The sequence below is a fragment of the Pelophylax lessonae genome (assembly GCF_965119305.1).
Source record: "Pelophylax lessonae genome assembly, chromosome: 8".
Lineage (NCBI taxonomy): Eukaryota > Metazoa > Chordata > Amphibia > Anura > Ranidae > Pelophylax > Pelophylax lessonae.
The window spans coordinates 163070583-163091304 of record NC_138775.1 but is presented as its reverse complement, the minus strand read 5'-3'; the positions used below and the strand labels follow the sequence as shown (position 1 = coordinate 163091304).

General features: G+C 42.2%; 2 protein-coding genes across 2 annotated transcripts in view; both read left to right on the top strand.

Moving 5' to 3' along the window:
- LOC309562210 (fibronectin type III domain-containing protein 7-like) overlaps positions 1 to 6615 on the top strand; it is a gene marked incomplete at both ends in the record, with an annotated part of 32579 nt that extends 25964 nt beyond the window's left edge. The window contains 3 exons of the mRNA XM_082266329.1: positions 2463 to 2488; positions 4126 to 4366; positions 6332 to 6615. Coding sequence (XP_082122455.1) covers positions 2463 to 2488; positions 4126 to 4366; positions 6332 to 6615 — 551 coding nt within the window. The remainder of the gene's footprint in view (positions 1 to 2462; positions 2489 to 4125; positions 4367 to 6331) is intronic.
- Positions 6616 to 7316: 701 nt separating this feature from the next.
- The window catches only part of LOC309561928 (uncharacterized protein), a gene marked incomplete at its 5' end in the record, with an annotated part of 144672 nt that continues 131266 nt past the window's right edge, over positions 7317 to 20722 (top strand). The window contains 4 exon segments of the mRNA XM_082266008.1: positions 7317 to 7509; positions 10069 to 10329; positions 16356 to 16616; positions 17980 to 18240. Of these exon segments, the coding sequence (XP_082122134.1) occupies positions 7317 to 7509; positions 10069 to 10329; positions 16356 to 16616; positions 17980 to 18240 (976 nt within the window).

Sequence of the window (20722 nt, the reverse complement as noted above, 5' to 3'; positions counted from 1 at the left end):
CAGATGCTCAATGGGGTTTAGGTCTGAAGACATGCTTGGCTAGTCCATCACTTTTACCCACAGCTTCTTTAGCAAGGCAGTGGTCGTCTTGGAGGTGTGTTTGGGGTCATTATCATGTTGGAATACTGCCCTTTGGCCTAGTCTCTGAAGGGAGGGGATCATGCTCTGCCACAGTATGTCACAGTACATGTTGGCATTCATGGTTCCCTCAATGAACTGTATAGCTCCCCAGTGCCGGCAGCACTCATGCAGCCTCAGACCATGACACTCCCACCACCAAGCTTGACTGTAAGCAAGACACACTTGTCTTTGTACTCCTCACTTGGTTGCCGCCACAGACGCTTGACACCTGGACCAAATAAGTTTACCTTGATCTCATCAGACTACAGGACATGGTTCCAGTAATCTATGTCCTCAGCCTGCTTATCTTCAGCAAACTGTTTGCAGGCTTTCTTGTGCATCATCTTTAGAAGAGGCTTTCTGCTGGAATGACAGCCATGCAGACCAATTTGATGCAGTGTACGGCGTAGGGTCTGAGCACTGACAGGCTGACCCCCCACCACTTCAACCTCTGCAGTAATGTTGGCAGCACTCATACGTCTATTTCCCAAAGACAACCTTTGGATATGACGCTGAGCATGTGCACTCAACTTCTTTGGTCGACCATGGCGAGGCCTGTTCTGAGTGGAACCTGTCTTGTTAAACCTCTGTATGGTCTTGGCCACCGTGCTGCAGCTCAGTTTCAGGGTCTTGGCAATCTTCTTATAGCCTGGGCCATTTTTATGTAGAGCAACAATTCTTTTTTTCAGATCTTAAGAGCGTTCTTTGCCATGAGGTGCCATGTTGAACTTCCAGTGACCAGTATAAGAGAGTGAGAGCAATAACATCAAATTTAGTACACTTGCTCCCCATTCACACCTGAGACCTTGTAACACTAACGAGTCACATGACACCGGGGAGGGAAAATGGCTACGTGGCCCAACTTGGACATTTTCACTTAGGGGTGTATTCACTTTTGAAATTTACACTGTTATACAAGCTGTACACTCACTACTTTACATTGTAGTGTAGCACCACCCTGCAGGAGCTGCTGATTAGATTATTGGGTCTAGGTCCTGCCTACCAACCCCTGAAATTGGCTCGAACCCTCCCTAGGCACAACTGACACGAAATGGGACTATAATACCAAATGGCTGCAGGAGAACACAATTCAGGATATATCACCCCAATAAGTAATAATAACTTGTTAACTTTCTCCAGCCGCAGTCCCTCTGGGTGACACAAGGTGCAACACACAGACTTTTGCTTAACCAAAGTAGCTTTACTGAGAATTAAAGTACAAGTTGACTCCATAAGACATCACAAGAGTCAACTAAGAAAGATAAAGTTAGTGTCACAATAATAAACAATATGATTAAGATAGCTATTTTTGTATACTTATGCAACTAAAAGATAACTCATAAGCTTTCTTTTACCCAATTCAGACTACACTTTACACGCGTCTAGTCTCTTGTATCAGGTAGGCAGAACCTATTGGAATCCCACACACAGTTCCTTCCTTTTGGCTTGGAATCTTCACTAGCAATCGTTGGTGCACAAGCTATTTGTAATCCAAAAGTAAGGAAGCAATGCACCCTGGTATTCCAACGGAATTGTGGGTATTGTAGTATAAAAAAAACTTCTGATGAAAATCACCAAGCAGCTGCAGTGTGGCAGTTTGGCCACTAGATGGAGCCGAGTTCCTTCAAAATGTCATACAGTCTTCTAATGAACATTGTAAAGGGGAGAACCCTGCTACAGTAGCAAAGTGTAATTTCTTCAGTGTTGTCACATGAAAAGATATAATAAATATTTACAAAAAATGTGAGGGGCGTACTCACTTTTGTGAGATACTGTACCTAAGGCACTTAAGCTACAGCTTAAGTTCAGTTGCCAAGATTTGCAAAATAGATTTTTTGTGTAGGGCTTCGAGGTTTCTTATGTGAGCTAAAAGCTGGTCAAATTTTGGCTAGCTTAACTTTCATTAGTTCAGCACCCTTCTGGATGAAAACTCAACATATCATGCATTTGTGGACCACCCATTGTATTGCAAGAGAAATTTCTGATTTGTCATCTGCAAAATATTGGAAAAGTTTGCTAAAAGTTCACTTTTGAGAGGGTTATCTTGCACTAGTGGTCGTTTAATTTCCAATACCAGGCTCTGAGTGGCAATTTGTTCAACTTGACTGATAGAGTGATAGGTGCGTGGTCTGGCTCCATCGAGGTCTTAGTAGCATATGGAACAGATTGAGAAAGTAAAAAGGGGTCAGTCCATGGGTAGGTATTATGAGGTACTGAGTGTAAACCCCAGGATCAGGATTTAAAGTGGTAGTAAACCCAAAAACAAACATTTATTATATTGCAGTTTAGATGTGATGACCACATTTGTTCTTTTTAATTCTTTTTTAGACTTATATTTTTAGATTATTTTAACCTGATGATCTGTTCAGTAAGTCTGTTGTTTTTCAACAGAATAAGCTCCCCTTCAAATTTATCAGTTAAAATAAAATAGATGGGCAGAGGATTCAGATGTATCCGAGAGGGGTTTGAGGGCAAAATCAAGACCTCTGCCTTAAATTAGGATGCCCTTAAGAGAGGAATTGAAGTTAGGCCTCTTTAGGTAGATACATCAAGACCAAAGTGACCCTCTGACCATTCAAATCATTCTTAAGTATCAAAAATCTACCACTGATGTCAATTTTATGTGAATGCAGCTTCCATCCCACCATTCTGGACAACAGGATGCTCCCCCACCTTGACTTAGAGTGTGAGTGTGATCAGGAAAGGATGTGAACATTTTTTTTGCTGTTTTTAGCCTATTCAAATATTTAGACACATAGCCCGAATAAATGTATTTTAGCATAAATGAGATCCAACTAAATATCATGGACAGCAATGTTTTACTTAGCACATCGCCAAAAGAGGAATATGAATCTTTTGTTTGTTTGTATGTTTTTAGCTAAAATTTGAATGTATTAACATACATTATTACCACACAATGATTTTTTACAACTTGTTCCTAGACCTTCGCTCTTTTTGTGTAGAAAAGTAAAGAAAGAAAACACTGCGGGTATGCATATGTCAGTTTAGAAATTTGTTTCATGGTGGTTCTTTTGTTGATTTGCTTAAGGATGAGCAGATTGCTCCCCACCCGCAGCCTTCATGGCTATACAGTATCTTAAGGCCCGTACACACTTGACGGAAATCGGACGAAATATTCTCTGATTTTTTCTCTCTCTTGCTCAGCGTTCATTACCGTTTTGTTGACAGTGCATAAATGTTCACGAAATTTCTCGTCTGATTTTTTTTTTTTTTTTTGGGACATTTGTTCCTAGACTTCCGGGTTGTCAGCAACTTCAGATCATGCACGGCCTTTCGTATACCATTTTTCGCGGACGTACTGCATACACATTAAACGAAAATTGGTCGTCTGGGAACGGACGATAAAAATTTTGGTGTTTGTCCCTCCGTTTTTTTTTCGTTGAAAATGTCGGCATTGGCTGCTGAAAGTTGTGTACACACTAGCCGAAAATCGTACGATTTTACCTCGGACGGGAATTTTCGGCAGATTTTCTACTAGTGTGTACCCCACTTTAGAGTTACCATTAAAGATCCAATCCTGCCCCTTTATTGACAGCCTGATTTGGAACCCAAGTGGGAATTAGGCTGTTTAAAGGTATTATATTTTAATAGGCAAATAAGGAAGTACCTGTATATTTATTAATGTCCACTCACCTAGCTAAGACTAGTGACTGAACCTTTTGCAATCCTTCTGTTGCTGTACAGCTGATCACATTGGTTTACCTTGGTTTTTCAATGTTGTTCATAATATAATACTAAATTAATCTATATTTGCATTGGACCTTGTAAGTATATCAGCATCATCTGATCATCCTTTTAACCTTTCTAAGACTTTAAGAAACAAAGGGAGTTACTTATTACCTTTACTTCAATGAACAGTTCTGTGACTGCTGCTCTTATTGGGCAAAAATGTTTATAATGGCTTAAAAAATAGTCTATTTGTAGCCAAACAGTGCGACCTTCTGTATTTAATTATGTTTGTCTACAGTTCCATGTGTCCCAAAGAACATTGGTGCTAACCTAAATTGTGACCAGAACACATTACATGTCACATGGTCAGAAGACAATGGAAACGTGACTTTTAAAGCCACAGCAAAGAGTGACTCCAGCTTTTATAATTGCACCAGCCAGGAAAGCTATTGTGAAATTACTAATGTAGCCTGTGGACAACTTTACACAGTCTCTGTTGATGCAGTTAATGGGCAGTGCCTCGCTTCTTCCAATGAAACTGCATCACTCTACTCAGGTACAGTTACTTTGCCAATGTCTTTTTTCCTTGTTTTTAATTTTTATCATATTATTATTTATATATGTCATGACCATGTCTAATTTTACGCGATATGTCTAGTTGACAGGTGTCATCACCTTTCAGACTTGACCATTCAGGTCAATGGGGCTGTGGCACAAAAAACAGGCATTCAGGAGGTGGCAGGATCATCTCCTGAATGCCTCACATTGGCTGCTTAGCCACACTCTAAAAATCATTCTGCTGTGGATTGCTATTTAGAGCATTGGCTAGTGTGAGCCTAGCCTAATATGAGTCTTAGTAATGCCACCCATATTCCTGTCCCTTTAATATGGTGACAGTCAGATGGCACCTATGCTGCACGGGTGTCAGGTTACTTTCACCTTGTTAAAAGAACAAGAATATGGGTGGCATCACAATGACTGCTATTAAAGGAGGCAAAATGACCAATGGCCAAGAATTGACTATAAACTTCTAGCAGCTCCCCATTTGTCCTTAATTACTTTTGGGGTAAAACACTCTCTTGCCCACGCCTCCCTTACCTCAATCATTGCAGGAGCTTCATTGCAGGCAGTTGAGGAGGTTGATTGCAGGATTTTTCCCAAATCAGAGCAGCTCCATCCAGCACCTGCACCAAGAAAGGAAGCCAGCGGGATAAAGATTCAATTACATGTGATGGACAGCACACCCTGTGTTTCCATTGGCTGAGCAGTAAGCAGTAGGCGGTGCAGCCTATAGGTTTTAGGCTGCTTCACCTCCTGCTGCCTCTTCAGCCAATAGGTATCTGAAGTTCATTAGTCCTTCATTAGTCCCGAATCATAGCAACTCCACCCAGCACCTGCACCAAGAAAGGAAGCCAGCGGGATGAAGGTTTAATCACATGTGATGGACAGCACACCCTGTGTTTCCATTGGATGAGGAGGCAGCAGGAGGCCGTGCGGCCTATAGGTTTTAGGCTGCTTCGCCTCCTGCTGCCTCTTCAGCTAATGTGTATCTGAAGTTCATTGGTCCTTCTTTCCTGACATTACTCAAGTTCCGGTTAGCTAGTTTACTATGTGGGCGGTCCGTGAAGAGGTGTATTACATTACAGGATGATCCCCTATTAAAGGAGGAGAGAAGCAACATTCTTGTTCAGTCCCTATGCTGACCCTATGGGACCCGGGCCTGGTGTGGGAAGCCTGCCTATACCCCCTTATTTGTGGCTCTGGTCATGACTGTGCTTCTCACAGGCCTTTTTACTGGAAGCTCTGACATGAGGAATCAAAGTCCTGCCGCTATTAAGATGGCCACCTCTGCAGAGAGCACAATGCAGAACAAGGCATTGTAAGTGAGCAATGGGAAATATCTTCTGCCAGGAGAACATAGGCAATAACGGTGACTAGGCCTTTACCCTCTGCCTGTACAGCTTCCAGAACTGAGTTCCTTTTTAAGAAATCATTGGGTATTTTTTTAGTTTTTTTTTGTTAATGTGTTCATCCATTTGGGCAGTTATTAGAATCACTTTCAGCATCCTTTGATGTGGCCAAGAAGTCTTGCAGGTGTTTTTCCTAGTTTTCTCCTCGACCCTTGCTGCTCATTGGCTCCCCCCCTGTTGGATCCTCTTCCATTCACCCTTTTATTGAGTTATGTTTAGTCTCTCTTCAAGATAAAAAAAAATAAAGGTGCGAAAGAAAGAGATACAAGTAAGAGAGAAAATAAATAAAGAAATAAAAATAGGGAGTTTTATTTATTGTATTCATTGGTATGAATGTCTATTAAAGGTTTTTGCTGCATGTACAACTGTACTATAAAATATAAATAGAAAGTTTTATTAAATTTTTTTACACATTGTTATTTATTTATAGTAATGTATTTATAATTACCATTACTTTTTTTGGTGTTCAAAATATAAATGCTACTGACCCAATTTTGTTGAGTACATCTCATTCTCAGCAGATATTTACCATATTCTTTATTTACTTTAAGCTCCTTGCAAGCCAACAGACATATCAGCCCAAAGTGTCTGTGCTAATGACAGCACAGTGATATCATGGACAAAAAGTTTAGGAGTTGGCACAGAAGTGTACATAGCTGGAATGCACACACAGGATGGACAGAATTTAATGTGCCAGTCTACAACAGACCAATGTGTTATTGGAGGTATTAAATGTGGAAAAACCTACAATGCATCGGTGATAGCTGTGAGCAGGGACTGTCAGAGATCCTCCAGCGAATTATATGTGGATCCAGGTACGTTTGTCAAAGACTGAATTACCATGTAATACAAATCATCATAAATATTGACATGCAGTTATATAGAATATATGTCAAGTATCCTAAGAGAAAAAACAAAAATAGATCAGGAATATACGCAGTGATCATCCTGGGTTGATGTATATAGGATGCCATGGGATTTATCGGAATTGATTTACCAAAGGCATATAAACTGTACACTTTGCAAGAGAAGTTTCACTTTGCATTGGAATTATCCCCAGAGCTTAGTGAATGCTGTGAACTTCTGCTGACTTCCATCATTCAATCATGTGCAAGCAAAAATGCTGTTTTTTCTCCCTTGAACATGATTTGGATTTTTTGCACAGTGAGTTTTCTTACAAAGTGCAAGTTCCCTTACAAAGTGAATACCCTCATTTTTTGTATATCAGCCCCTATCAACCTCAGTACTATTTACATATCGAAATAGGTATTTTTCGAAAAATAAAATTACTTCATTAAACTTTTTTAATTGCGTGTTGATCAGGGGGCACCGGAGCAATTGTTATATGCATACACTACACTTCAGATTTAACAAGTACATACACATTTCATGATATTATAGTTATTATTAATTTTAATCTTGTTTTGGTTTCTCATAATCAAGTTGGTTGTATTTATCTTATCTTTGGTTCCAGTGCCCTGCTCTCCTGTTGATGTACAGTCCCAAATAAGTGCCGACCTTGTGGTTGCATCGTGGATGGACATGGCTGGAGCCCTAAATTATATGAGTAATGTCACAGGAAGCAATGGAGAGAAATATGTATGTCAGACGTCAAACACAAGCTGCTCCTTGGAAGATCTCCAATGTGGTCATCAGTATAACATGGTGATTGCAGCAATTGGCCAATACTGCAACAGTAATGTCAGTGACACACACACCTTTGAGACAGGTGGGAATAGAACATTCGAATCCATTTATGCATAATTAAGCAATATTAAAGCAGGATCAGCTAAAAAAATATATATTTTTTCCCACATCTTCAGTGACCTAACTTACTTGTAGTGAAGTATGTGTCACGTTGTGCATTCTACAGGATCCTGCGGAAGTATTCTGTGCAGGGTGCTCAGTCCTCTTCCTGGCGATGGACTTCCAAAGCTGCAGGGGTGAATAGAGTCAGGGGTCCAGCCTGAACACAATAAAAGAAGCCCCTGACGGGGACCAGCCCCCTTCTCCTCTCTCTTACATTCACAACAGCCCATGCATAGTGTTCACTGCATGCAACATGGTCTGTAAATGGGGGAAGAGTCCGATGAATGACAAGATTCTCCCCCACATTCACAAATCATGTTACATGAAGTGAACACTATACACAGGCTTCTCTGAATGGATGAGAGGAGAGGAGGGGGCTGGTCCCTGGTGGGAGCTTTTTCTATTGAGATCAGCCCAAAGAGAGGACTGGGCACCCTGCACAGAAGATTTCTCCAGGGTCCAGTATCCTGCATAAAGTAGGGCATACTTCATTACAGCTAAGTTATGTCACTAAAGCTATGAGAAAAAAACAGCTTAATTTCAGCTTTAAGTCTTGCATTTTTACAATGTAAATGTCACCTGCTTTAACTTTCTGGGCTTCTCTGGTTTGCTTTCAAGGACATTTTGATGTATAATCCTATTATAAAGTGGTTCGAAAGGAAAAACATTGTTTACCCTAATACATTCCCTGCATCAGTCCTCTCTCGATCCAGCTCTGTGCCTTTCTACAGTAGAGCTCTCTCCTCCTCCTCTTCTCACAGGACACAGAGGCAACAGTGGGAGCCATTGGCACCTGCTGCTGTCAATTAAATCCTGTGAGGAGGAAGTAGGGGCGGGAGCACGAGAGCTCCCATAGCAGCTGGCAGGGGACTCCAGAAGAGACTGCTACATGCAATACCATTGCACAGAGCAGGTAAGTATAATTTTCTTTTTTTAGAAAAGAAAATGGATTCTTTATAACCACTGTAAAGAAAATATATAGTGGTTTGGACATACTTTCTGTTTTTAAAATATTTGAGATTAAGTATTAAGATTAAATATTGCTGTATTCTATACAGCCAGCAGGAGGTGCTCTTGTTTCCTTTTCATGTTAATAGCATAATTGCTTTTCAGTTGTGCTGAAAGAAGTTGGTTGTTTCCAGAATTCCGTTATTAATCATTAGAGCACTGACTCAGTACAAGATTTCTATTAGACAACCAGAACTGCAAAGAAAGCTGATCTGCCTTGCTGTCCCTTTAGCTAAATCACTATCTAAAAAAGCTATCCTTTTTTATTTTATGTTTCTCTACCTTTTTTGTGCATTCATGGTCCACCCTGCATCCAGCATCCATTTTCGTCTAGGCAAAAATTTTGTGAAAGCCTGCTCCGGCAGCCTCCTGGGATATTCATGGCACATATCCCAGGAGGCAGCAGCTTCTACACAGCAATAATGGAAAGACCTGGTGCTGAATCACCAGGGAGCGAGCTGTAGAAACCAAGAAGGGACAGCTGGCTCCCGATGATGTAAGAAAGGAAGATCGATGCGTGAGTATGCAGCAGTGGAGCAGCGGATTACAACTGTGCATCGCTGGATTCATTTGGCTTGTGAGTATATATATTGAGGATAACCCAATGAAAAAGGTAAGAGGGGATTGAATTGAATTAGCACAATGGGGTAAAGCTTATCTTTATTTTGGTCAAGGATTGCAAAAAGGGAGTAAGGAGTGGGAAACATTTGTACCCAAAAGGCATTTTGTACCTTACCAGCTGTGCGACTTTTGAAAACCCCGTTGCAACCGAATCGCATTGGCACTTCTGTACCATGTGATTCGGTGTGGGCAAACGTACTGCATTTGTGACCTGCATTTGGGGTGTCATTAATCTAATATTGACACCTGCTGCAGATTGCAACTGCAGTGCATTTTGGAAAAGGTGCTGGCAACGTGTACGGAATGTGGGTTTCCCACACCACGTTCTGTTGTGAACTCACCTTTAGGCTAAATTCACACTTGTGCGGGTAGTTGAAGGTGCAGGAATTGCACCTGTTCCCACGCCCGCAGCCAAAATGCACTGCTCTTTTACAAGCGGGGAGGGCTGTCATTCCTTCTTAATGGCACCCCCACACATCTAAACATGCAGTGTGTTTATGAGTGCGGGAAATTGTATGGTGCAAAAGCGCCATGGGATTTCCCTGCAGTTGTGGTTTTAAAAAGGTGCAGGGACCTTTTCCCTGTGTTTCCCACAGGTACAGCAGGCCATTCAAGTGAACCGCACCAAACACATGGGTGTGAACCAAGCCTTTGAAATCTGTCTTTGGTTTTTAATGATCCTTTTTCAGTTACTTGTTTTTCTGCATTTCTCCTCTTTAGCTTTAAAAGGCTTGTCATAAATCATGAACTCTGTCTGTCTGTCTATCTATCACATATCCATATGCATAAACACATTTTTAAAATATATTTCAGCAGTGTGGACATTTAAAGAAAATCTTCCTTTTTATAGCTCCCTGTGTTCCACAAAACGTGACTGCTGAAGTGGATTGTGTGACTAATGTTGCAAGCATTAAATGGGAAAGAAGCCTGGGAGCAAACAATTACACCGCATTAGCAGTTGGTGCAGATGGAGAATATCATGTTTGCTATTCATCTGGAACATCATGTGATATTTCTGGGTTATCATGTGGACAGATGTATGCAGTGACCATTTCGGCAACGAATGGAGAGAGCACAAGTAAACCAAGTCTACGAGTAGATCTGCACACAGGTGAGTTGTGAATTGCCATTGCAGTCAGATTGTGGTGGACTACTGTATCAGCCCCTATTATGCAAATCATTCCATGGACCAACTATGCATTCTAAGCAGTCTAATATTATAGAGTGAATTAATAGTTACCTGTCCTTCCACCTGCACTACTAATTCTCTCTCTTAAAGAGGAATTCAAGGTATTGCAGTTTTTAGGTACTGTATTTAACAAATATGAATTTAACCACTTGCCGACCGTATACTTTATATATATCGGTACGTCACTTGCCTGGGAGAAGCTAGGGGGCGAGCGCCAGTGTTGCGGTAGTTACTCAAAAAATGTAACTAGTTACTAGTTACTTCTGTAAATTGTAATGAGATTACTTTACTAGTTACTGCATTTGAAAAGTAACTTCACTACTTATTACTTTACCTTCCTCTTTCTTAATTGACCGTGTAGAAGAAGATACATGACACTCTTTCTGCATAGAGTTTATTGTATAAACACAGGCTTTGGGAAACATGAGAACAAAACCTGAAAAAACAGAATAAAACATAAAGTGCAACAAAAAGTCATAAACTTCATCACTCTCTATTCTTCGAAATAACGATTGTATCGCACGGCTTGGGTAACGCAGAAAAGCTCGTTCCTATAGCCTAGTAAAGTAGTGTAGTTACTTCCTATAGCCTAGTAAAGTAGTGTAGTTACCAATATTAGTATTGTAACTAGTTACTTTACTTAGTTACCAAAAAAAGTAATGTAGTTACTGTAATTAGTTACTTTGTAACTAGTTACCCCCAACACTGGCGAGCGCGCGCCGCCGCCGTATGTGCTCCCGCCCCGCTCCCGCTCGTCAGCGGGGAAGCTGGCGCGTGTGTCAGGTGGCTCCAATTGCTGCCTGACACTCTCGATCTCTCCCAGCTGACAGAGAAGGACGGACAGCTGATGTAAACACAGCCATCCGTCCTTCTGCCTGCAATGATCATAGAGACCATGCGATCCTGCTATATAGGATCATTTGACAAGTCCAACCCCCCCACAGTTAGAATCACTCCCCTAGGCTTACATTTAACCCCTTGATCACCAACAGGGTTAACCCCTTCCCTGCCAGTGTCATTATTACAGTAACAGTGCATATTTTTTAGCACTGATTACTGTAGTAGTGTCACTGGGGCCCCCAAAAGTGTCAAACATGTCAGTTAGGGGTCCGATCTGTCCGCCGCAATGTCGCAGTCCCGCAAAAAATCGCAGATCGCCGCCATGACTAGTAAAACAAAACAATAAAAATTACATACATTTTTCCCGTAGTTAGTAAACACGATAACTTTTGCACAAATCAATCAAAATATGCTTATTGTGATTTTTTTTTACCAAAAATATGTAGCAGAAAACAAATTGGCCTAAAATATTAAAAAAATTTTGATTTTTTAATTTTTTTTTCTTGGGAATGTTATATAGCAGAATGTGAAAAATAATGTTTTTTTTTTTTTTTTTTTTTTTTTTCAAATTGTCGCTATTTGTTTGTTTATAGCGCAAAAAATAAAAATCACACAGGTGATCAAATACCACCAAAAGAAAGCTCTATTTGTGGGGAAAAAAAGGACATCCATTTTATTTGGGTACAGCGTAGCACGACAGCGCAATTGTCCGTTAAAAATAACGCAGTGCCGAATTGCAAAATAGGGCCTGGTCTTTAAGGGGGAAAATCCTCGGGTCTGAAAGTGGTTAACCTTTAAAAAATAGGTACATACATTTTACAGTCCTCCCATTTACCAACATTTGCGTGCAGTTTTCATTTTAAACCTTCCCTCCTCTAGTGCTGATTTTCTAAACACTGCTGGAAATTCTAAAATCATTAGAGAAATTTTCAATGTAGCCACAATTTATAAGCTTTTTGGTTACACTGTACTGCAGAGTGTACTCAGAGCACTCCATAGCTCAATCCAGTATTACATACTATATGTTAGGCATGCCCAAGGCCACTTTCTGGTACAGTGCCCCTAATTTTAAAGTGAACCTGTTTTTTGGCAATGTTGGGAAAAACAACTTGTCCACATGAAGTTAGCACTTCCCAGCAGCATATATGCACTTACTTTGCTTTTGCTCCTGTGCAAAAAGTGAAGAAAGTTCTGTGTAGGCAGTTATTTCTTAACCACTCAAGGAGCGGAAGGTTTTACCCCCTTAATGACCAGGCCATTTTTTGCGATACGGCACTGCGTTACTTTAACTGACAACTGCGTCCTCCTGCGACGTTGTATCCAAATAAAATTGATGTCCTTTTTTACCCCACAAATAAGAGTTTTCTTTTGGTAGTATTTGATCAGCGGTTTTTATTTTTTGCTCTATAAACAAAAAAAGAGCGACAATTCTGAAAAAAAATATATATTTTTTACTTTCTGCTATAAAACATATCCAATAAAAAAATTAAAAAATCAAATGTTTTCATCAATTTAGACCAATATGTATTCTGCCACATATTTTTGGAAAAAAAAAATCCCAGTAAGTGCATATTGATTGGGTTGCGCAAAAGTTATAGTGTCTAAAATCTAGGGGATAGATTTATGTCGTTTTTATTTTTTTTTTTTTTTTTACTAGTAATGGTGGCGATCAGCGATTTTTAGCGGGACTGTGACATTGACAGATCGGACACCTAACTGACACTTTTGGGGGGACCAGTGACATTTCTAAAGTAATCAGTGCTACAAATATGCACTGTTACTGAACTAATGACACTGGCAGGAAGGGGTTAACACCAGAGGCGAACAAAGGGTTAGGTGTGCTCCTAGGGAGTGCTTTATAACTGTGTGGGGGATGTACCCATTAGATGAACACAGAGACCTGTGTTCCTAAATAGTAGGAACACAGGATCCCTGTGTTCATCTGTGAAAGAACGGCAGTCTGCCTTGTTAACATTGGCAGATCGCCATTCTGTCTCCATGGGGAGTGATCGCGGGTGGCCGGTGTACATTCGTTGACTTCCCCTCTAGCCAATTGGCGCGCGGGCCCCCCCCCTCACTGTCTATTACACGAAGCAACGTACGGGTAATAGAGCTGACCTGCTGCGGTAAAACGACAGAGGCTGGTCGGCAAGTGGTTAAAGTGTACACCGGACTATAGACTATCCATATGGTAGTGCAGACTGTCCCAGCAATGTCCCATTAAGTCAGCCACACGCTCCTCCATAACTGGAAATGCCAGGTATTTTCTTTGACTTCCAGTGCTAAACATGTAGGCAGGTGCCTAAATGGGTTAAAAAAAAATCTGCTGATGTTCTGCAGCTATCTTGGCCAAGCTGCGCTGTTTTCTCCTGTCTGTGCTTATGTCTTCAAGTTACTGACCCAGCCAGGTGCAAATTGTTACAATGTAGATGTGTGGTAAATCCGAGGGACTGATTGGCTAGATTTTCCTGCCAATTTTCCAGAGATCCACATAAAAAGGGCTAGAACAAAGAAGAAAGCAGCGCCCTCTGAGTGTAGCATTAAAATCACTTTTCTGGGAGTCAACAAAGTGGCAACTTACAAGATATAGATAAAAGAGAGCAGAGCTGATGTCAGCGTCAGGTGCGGTGGGCGTGGCACACGTTCGTGGCATGCACGCTCCTTCATCAGGCTGTGGGGGAGGCCATATTGGTGATGGTATTTATGGGCATAGGAGTCGCAGATGGGACTACAAAGCTCAGCAGTCACAAGCAGATAAATGAAAACTTTCAATATAAAAATTGAGGAAGACCATAAGGGTCCAGCACAGGGTGGAGCCCCCCAGAACACACAGTGTATGAATCTCCTGAGGAAGGCCATGTCCGGCTCACACTCCACACCTGAGACTCTGCCTCCTTCCCAGCTTGTCCACCCGTGGCCTCCAGCTACATGCTGAGCCGCTCAGTCAGACATCTCAGTCACTGCTGAGACACTGAAATACCCTGTGTGCTTCCTGCTAGAGTTGTCTGGGGAAATGCTGGGAAACATATAGCTGCTACTGTGCCGGAGTCATCACCTCCTTTGGGGGGGGGGGGGTGATGGGAGCCCCAATCGGGGTTCCTGAAAAGGGTCTTGGACTTGGAACTTCTGACCATGCACTCTTTGGACTCTGCTACCTCCCCTGGATTATTTGCCTCAGGTTAGGGAGACCAGACGCCCCCGGATTGAGGACACTGTCTCTGGACCAAGTCTGTCCCTGGTTTTGTCCCCAGATTCAGGGCCGGATTAATGTAGACAGGGCATTCCATGCTGGCTGAGAAACAGCCTGGTGGCTCAGATGCAGACGTCCCCTGCTGGAGGATCTCACTACCACTCCTGCTGCTGTCCAGTGGAAGAGAGGCAGAGTCAAAAATTGACTGTGTGGAGGGAGAACAGGAGATGAGTAGATGGGGGGGGGGATCTGTTTGTACACAGGTGACGGCAGTGGGAGAGCAGGGGTCAGAGCTAATGCAGCTGCATGGAGAGATGGAGAGTTTGGCTGTTGTGGGGGAGGGGCTAAGAGGTGGCTGCAAAGATAATCTGTGAGAGAAGGGTGCAGAGGTGAGCTATGGATGTGGGGGGCAGAAGTGTCCTCTGTGCCTAAAGCAGACCTCTGAACTCTGTACTCTATGCCTAACACCCTCCTGTATATTAGGTAGTCCTGTGCCCAGCACTCTGTGTATTATGCAGTCCTGTGCCCAGTGCTCTGTGTACTATGTAGTGCTGTGCCCAGCATTCTGTGTATTATGCAGTCCTGTATCCAGCGCTCTGTGTATTATGAAGTCCTGTACCCAGCACGCTGTGTATTATGCGGTAATGTACCCAGCGCTCTGTGTATTATGTAGTCCTCTGCCCAACGCTCTGTGTATTATGCAGTCCTGTGCCCAGCACTCTGTGTATTATGCAGTCCTGTACCCAGCGCTCTGTGTATTATGCAGTCCTGTGCCCAGCACTCTGTGTATTATGCAGTCCTGTACCCAGCGCTCTGTGTATTATGTAGTCCTGTGCCCAGCACTCTGTGTATTATGCAGTCCTGTACCCAGCACTCTGTGTATTATGCAGTCCTGTACCCAGCGCTCTGTGTATTTTGCAGTCCTGTACCCAGCGCTCTGTGTATTATGTAGTCCTGTGCCCAGCACTCTGTGTATTATGCAGTCCTGTATCCAGTGCTCTGTGTATTATGCAGTCCTATACCCAGTGCTCTGTGTATTATGTAGTCCTCTGCCCAGCGCTTGGTGTATTATGCAGTCCTGTGCCATTTGGCAATAAAAAAAAAATGTCCCCGGATTTCATTTTAAAAATCTGGTCACCTTACCTTAGGTACAGTCACTTTATGGGGCACATAGAGAACTTTGTATAGGAATGTGTGTGAAGCTGCTTTGCAAGAACTTTTCCTGTATGTTTGCTTTTCTTCAGTAAAGTTACCATTAACTGAACCCGCAGTACAAAGTGTCTAGGGACCCAGCCTGGAGTCATGGAAGAGACCAAGCATGGTGGGTGAAGAGAGAGAGAGAGCCTTTTCTGTATCTCAAAGCAACGATGGGATGTTCCACTGGGAGGGAGGAGACATGAACTGCTGGATTGGTGGAGCCCGGTACAGGCTCAGTGGTACCGGCCTCAAAATGCTGCACACCTGGGAGTGGTGTCTTCTAAGTATAAGGGTGTCTGGTGTGCACAAGGGTCATCAGTTATCAGAGTCACTAAAGAGAGCAAGGAGTTAACAGTGTCATTGCAGCTGGCTTCTAAGCCTGGGAGACCTGCCTTAATGTTTATTGTCACATGACCGCATCTCCCAGGCATTAGTGGGTGCAATTCCACTTGTCCCCACATTAGGCGATAGAGTGTTAAGAGAATTGAGATAAGGCAATTATAAGCTGGGAAGGGGTAAGGGATTAAAGAAATCTGCTGCTCTTTCCTGAATGGGCATAGAACAGGTTTCCTTTAAAGCTTGTGCATGTGTTTTTTAAGGCTTTCCAAAAATGAAGGCCTGGTGACATCACTATTCTCTAAATAGAATTCAAATATATTCATGTTTTAATTGTTTGCATAAATATAAATGGCATTTAAAATTAAAAGTTTGGTCTTTGCAGCTCCCTGCATCCCAGTGCTGGATCCGCCACAAACCATTTGCTACAACGATTCTGTGTCACTATCTTGGAGTAGAACCTCCGGTGCTATCGGTTATATCTCGAATGTCACCAGCCCAGGAGCAGAAAGTCTTTCCTGTCAAACAGAGGACACAAGTTGCACAATTGATAATTTGAAGTGTGGGCAGACATACAATGTGACAGTTACCGCCATCAATGCTCAGTGTTCAGGTCCAACTTCTTCTCCAGCAACACTTATAACTGGTAAGGTTTCTTTACAAAAATACAAAATGATTGATTTTTGGTAAAAAAAAAAAGATTCATGTTTATTGCATTCATTGAAATCAGGATCACATTTTTCAGTTTTTCAATTATTATTTTATATATGTCTGTTAATGTTATTAAAAATATGACATCAAGTGTAGCGCAATCAATGTGCATAGTCCCAATAAATATATAAAAAATCCACCGCCATGCAATAATCAATCGTGTCCTACAGTTCTATAATCCAGTGACTTCAGTGACCACCACCTGTGGCTGGAATGCTTGCTCACCTCAAAGCAATGGCCCCACTACAGAGCCTCAATTGCCTGTAACTATGTCCCTCCGGATCTCACTGGGATGGTCTTCCTCTGGATGTACCTGGACCCAAATAGACTCCTCCGCAGATATCCATCAATCATGTATAACCAGAAAATAAAGAGAAACCATAGTGCTCTCGATTTGAAAAACATTTATTGTACTAAAAACAGGGATATAAATACTCACATAGAAATGTGAAAATAAAACACATCATCAGCTCTCCCAGCTGACACTGTAATATGGAAATCCTGAACAGAGGCTCCCTCCAACCTGTACGCGTTACGCTTCCAAATAAGCTTCCTCAGCAAGACAGAGGAAGACCATCCCAGTGAGATCCAAAGGGACATAGCTAGAGGCAATTGAGGCTCCGTAGTGGGGCCATTGCTTGGAGGTGAGCAAGCATTTCAGTCATAGGTGGTGGTCACTGAAGTCGCTGGATTATAGAACTGTAGAACACAATTGATTATTGCACGGCGTTGGATTTTTTTGATATTTATTGGGACTATGCACATTGATTGCGCTACACTTGATGTGATATTTTTAATATTGCATGTATTTATTGTTTTGCTCTGAGTTTTTGATATTTTTGAGCAGTTGTGATTAGGTATGTGTACTGAGTTGATCACGCAGTTAGTTGGTATTAACTTGTAATCATTTTGAACACTGATTTTCTACACTAAGGCCCCTTTCACACGGCGACGGAATCCGTTCTGCTCAGCGGGGGATTCGAATCGCCGATCCCCGCTGTGTAGGCGGGTGACAGCTCCGTCTCCGCTATGTGTGCGGAGAGGGAGCTGTCAGATCCCCACTGTCCTCGATGGGGAGATCGGATGAGAATGGACGGACCGCTAGGGATGCACGGAGCATCCAATCAGGTCCGCCTGAAAAACTAATAGGCGGATCGGATCGCCCGTGTGAAAGGGGCCATAGTGTTATTTATTTTTGTGCTGATTATACACATTGGGTATATTTTGTCAATGTTATTACTCTATTAAAATGAAAATGATGGCAATATTTGTAATCATTTAATTTCATATCATTTTAGCCCCCTGCCAGCCTCAAAATGTGGCTAATAAGATGAACTGTTCTGACTCAGCAGCACAATTGAGTTGGGAAGCAGCTCCAGGAGCTTTGAGTTATCTGTCAGTGCTGAGATCTCTTACTCGGCAGTATGTCATATGTAACAGCACGGAGATTGGTTGTGTGATCCGCAGTCTGCCATGTGGAAATGCGTATGATGTAATAGTAACAGCTGTTAACAATCAATGTGCTAGTAAACCAAGCTTTCCAGTTGAGGTATACACAGGTAAGCTGGCCTATCTCTTATAACTAGTGATATTTACCATTTATAACCAAATATCCAATGAATGCATCAAGATTATTCCCATGATTAAACATATTGGTCAGTGAAATATTTCAGAGCATTAGGAAGAGCTGCTTTTTCATAACATATTTATAAATGGAATGAATCCTGAGAAATTCACAAGTCTCTCTGTAGCACAGTTAGATAAGATGCTAGCTCTGCATATTTTAACTTTAGAATATAAACAGTGTTAAAAATCTGAAACAAAGAATAATTTAGGCTAAGTTTACATTTGTGGAGAAGTAAAAGCAAGCAGCGCTAATCTAAGTGTGGCATCAAATAAAATGCATCACATTTATTAAAAGGTACAGTCACAAGATACAACAAGCGTTAGGGCATATATGGATCAGCCACGCTATGTAGAGTTCATCCAGGTGGAAGGCTGCAGTCTGTGGCGTCTCACGTTGCCGGTTGCGCCGGTGGTGTCTGGAGCTTCGGGGCAGTGGGCAGGAGGACGAACCAAGAGTCACCAGGCTCGTCACTTGGCTCGTCTTCTTGCCCACTGCCCCAGAGCTCTGAAAACCACCGGCATAGCCGGCAATGTGGGACGCCGCAGATTGTAGCCCTCCACCTGGATGAACTGTACACATCGTGGCTGATTCATACATGCCTAACGCTTGTTTTATCTTGTGAGTGTACCTTTTATTAAATGTGATCCCTTTTATTTGATGCTGCACTTAGATTGGCACAGCTTGCTTTTACCTCTCTATACCTATAGAGCTGCTTCTCACTCTGACAGCTGGCTGCCTATCTACCCCATTTGCTTCATACTGAGACCTAAACTATATATGGACTTTTAATCTTGGACCAATTTATATATGTATATACAGGGCTTGTTTTCTCAGAAAATAGGTGCAGGAGCTCAATCACGACCCCCCAAACCCCCCCCCCCCCCCCCACCACAGACACCCTCCAAGCCTCATAAAATAGTGGGTGTGGTAAAATTTCACTAACAGTGGGAAGATCTCACAGGGGCATTAAATAACAGGAGTGCATTATGTACAGAGTGCAGAGTTGGGGGGGGGGGGGGGTTCCTTACAGAGTGCAGAGTGCTGTGTTAAGCTGAAGCACCGAGCCGGCTCTAGTACCATCCCTCAAACTGTAGGTGGCTTCTCCTCTCAATTTTGCAGGTAGATCATCCAGTGGGGGTGTCAGAATTGGCAATGCACCCCGTGCTCCTGCATCTCCCTTGTTCCCATCCTGCAGCTCAAGAGATCAAATCTGTGGGAGTGGCTGGGCAAGCTATCACTGGTAAGCACAGAAGCCGAACCTCTGTGTTTACACGTGATAGGGGTGAGCAGGGAGCAAAGGACCTGATCCAGAGGTGGTGGAACTGAGTTCCACCAAGTCCCAGCTGAAAAAAAGCCCTGTGTATATATAAGGTATATACCATTCATATGTTTTAAAGCAATGTACCGGTCCCCTTGCATATAGCCTTGACCTACCTACCTACAGTTTATCCTCTACAGCACTCAACATACCCACAAATAAGTTCACATTTGTGTATTGCAGGAATGTGTGCAAAATTGTATGCTTTCCCGCAATGCACAGAAAGAAACTGACCTTTTGCAGACTTGTGGCTGTGCCAATAATTCTTGCTGGAGCACCATGCCCTTTGGTGCACCAAGATTTCTCAAAAGGGCCAAGGACTTCAGTGTTTCTCATGCTTAGGACCGCCCATTGAAATGAATGGGATGCCCTACACATGATTTGCAGAAACACGCGAAAAAAGGCAGGCGCACTCCATTGTACCTGCATAATGTGAACGGAGACTCAGAAGCAAAAAGTGGCAAAAAACAACACGATGGAGTTTCTTCTGAAGAATCGGAAATAATGGCCATTGATTCTCCTAAAGATCATTCATTTAAAAAATAAAAGTTGATGGTAGTCGTGAACCATCATAGCTTTAGTAGCTTGTAAGTGGGGTGTTTGCAGCCTATTATAATTGCAATTCGTACAAAATATAACATTGGTTTTAATATGACTATGGTGAATGTTACCATGAGCAGGATTTTAAATTGAAGAATGTTGATGATAAATACTGTTCAACTGGTTAAACGTAATGCTTAACATAAATGACAAATGTGATTCATTAAAGTAGAACTAAGGGCAAACTTTTTTTTTTTCATTTATAAAAGAGCAAGGTAAGGGTATAACCCCTATCAGAATTGTTTTTGCCATCTGTGTCCCATTGCGGAGATTTCCTTTCACTTCCTGTCCCATAGCCAAACAGGAAATGAGAGGAAATCCCGGCAACTTAGGGGAATTTCTTGTGGACCCCCAGGTCACCAGAACTAGTGTCCCCATTGGAAGATTTCCCCTCTATTACTTTTCTGGGGACAACTCAAAATTTCGGATTTTCCTTTATTTTCAATTTCAATGATAATGGTAAACAGGACAAATTGAGAGGGTGACTCTCCGTAAC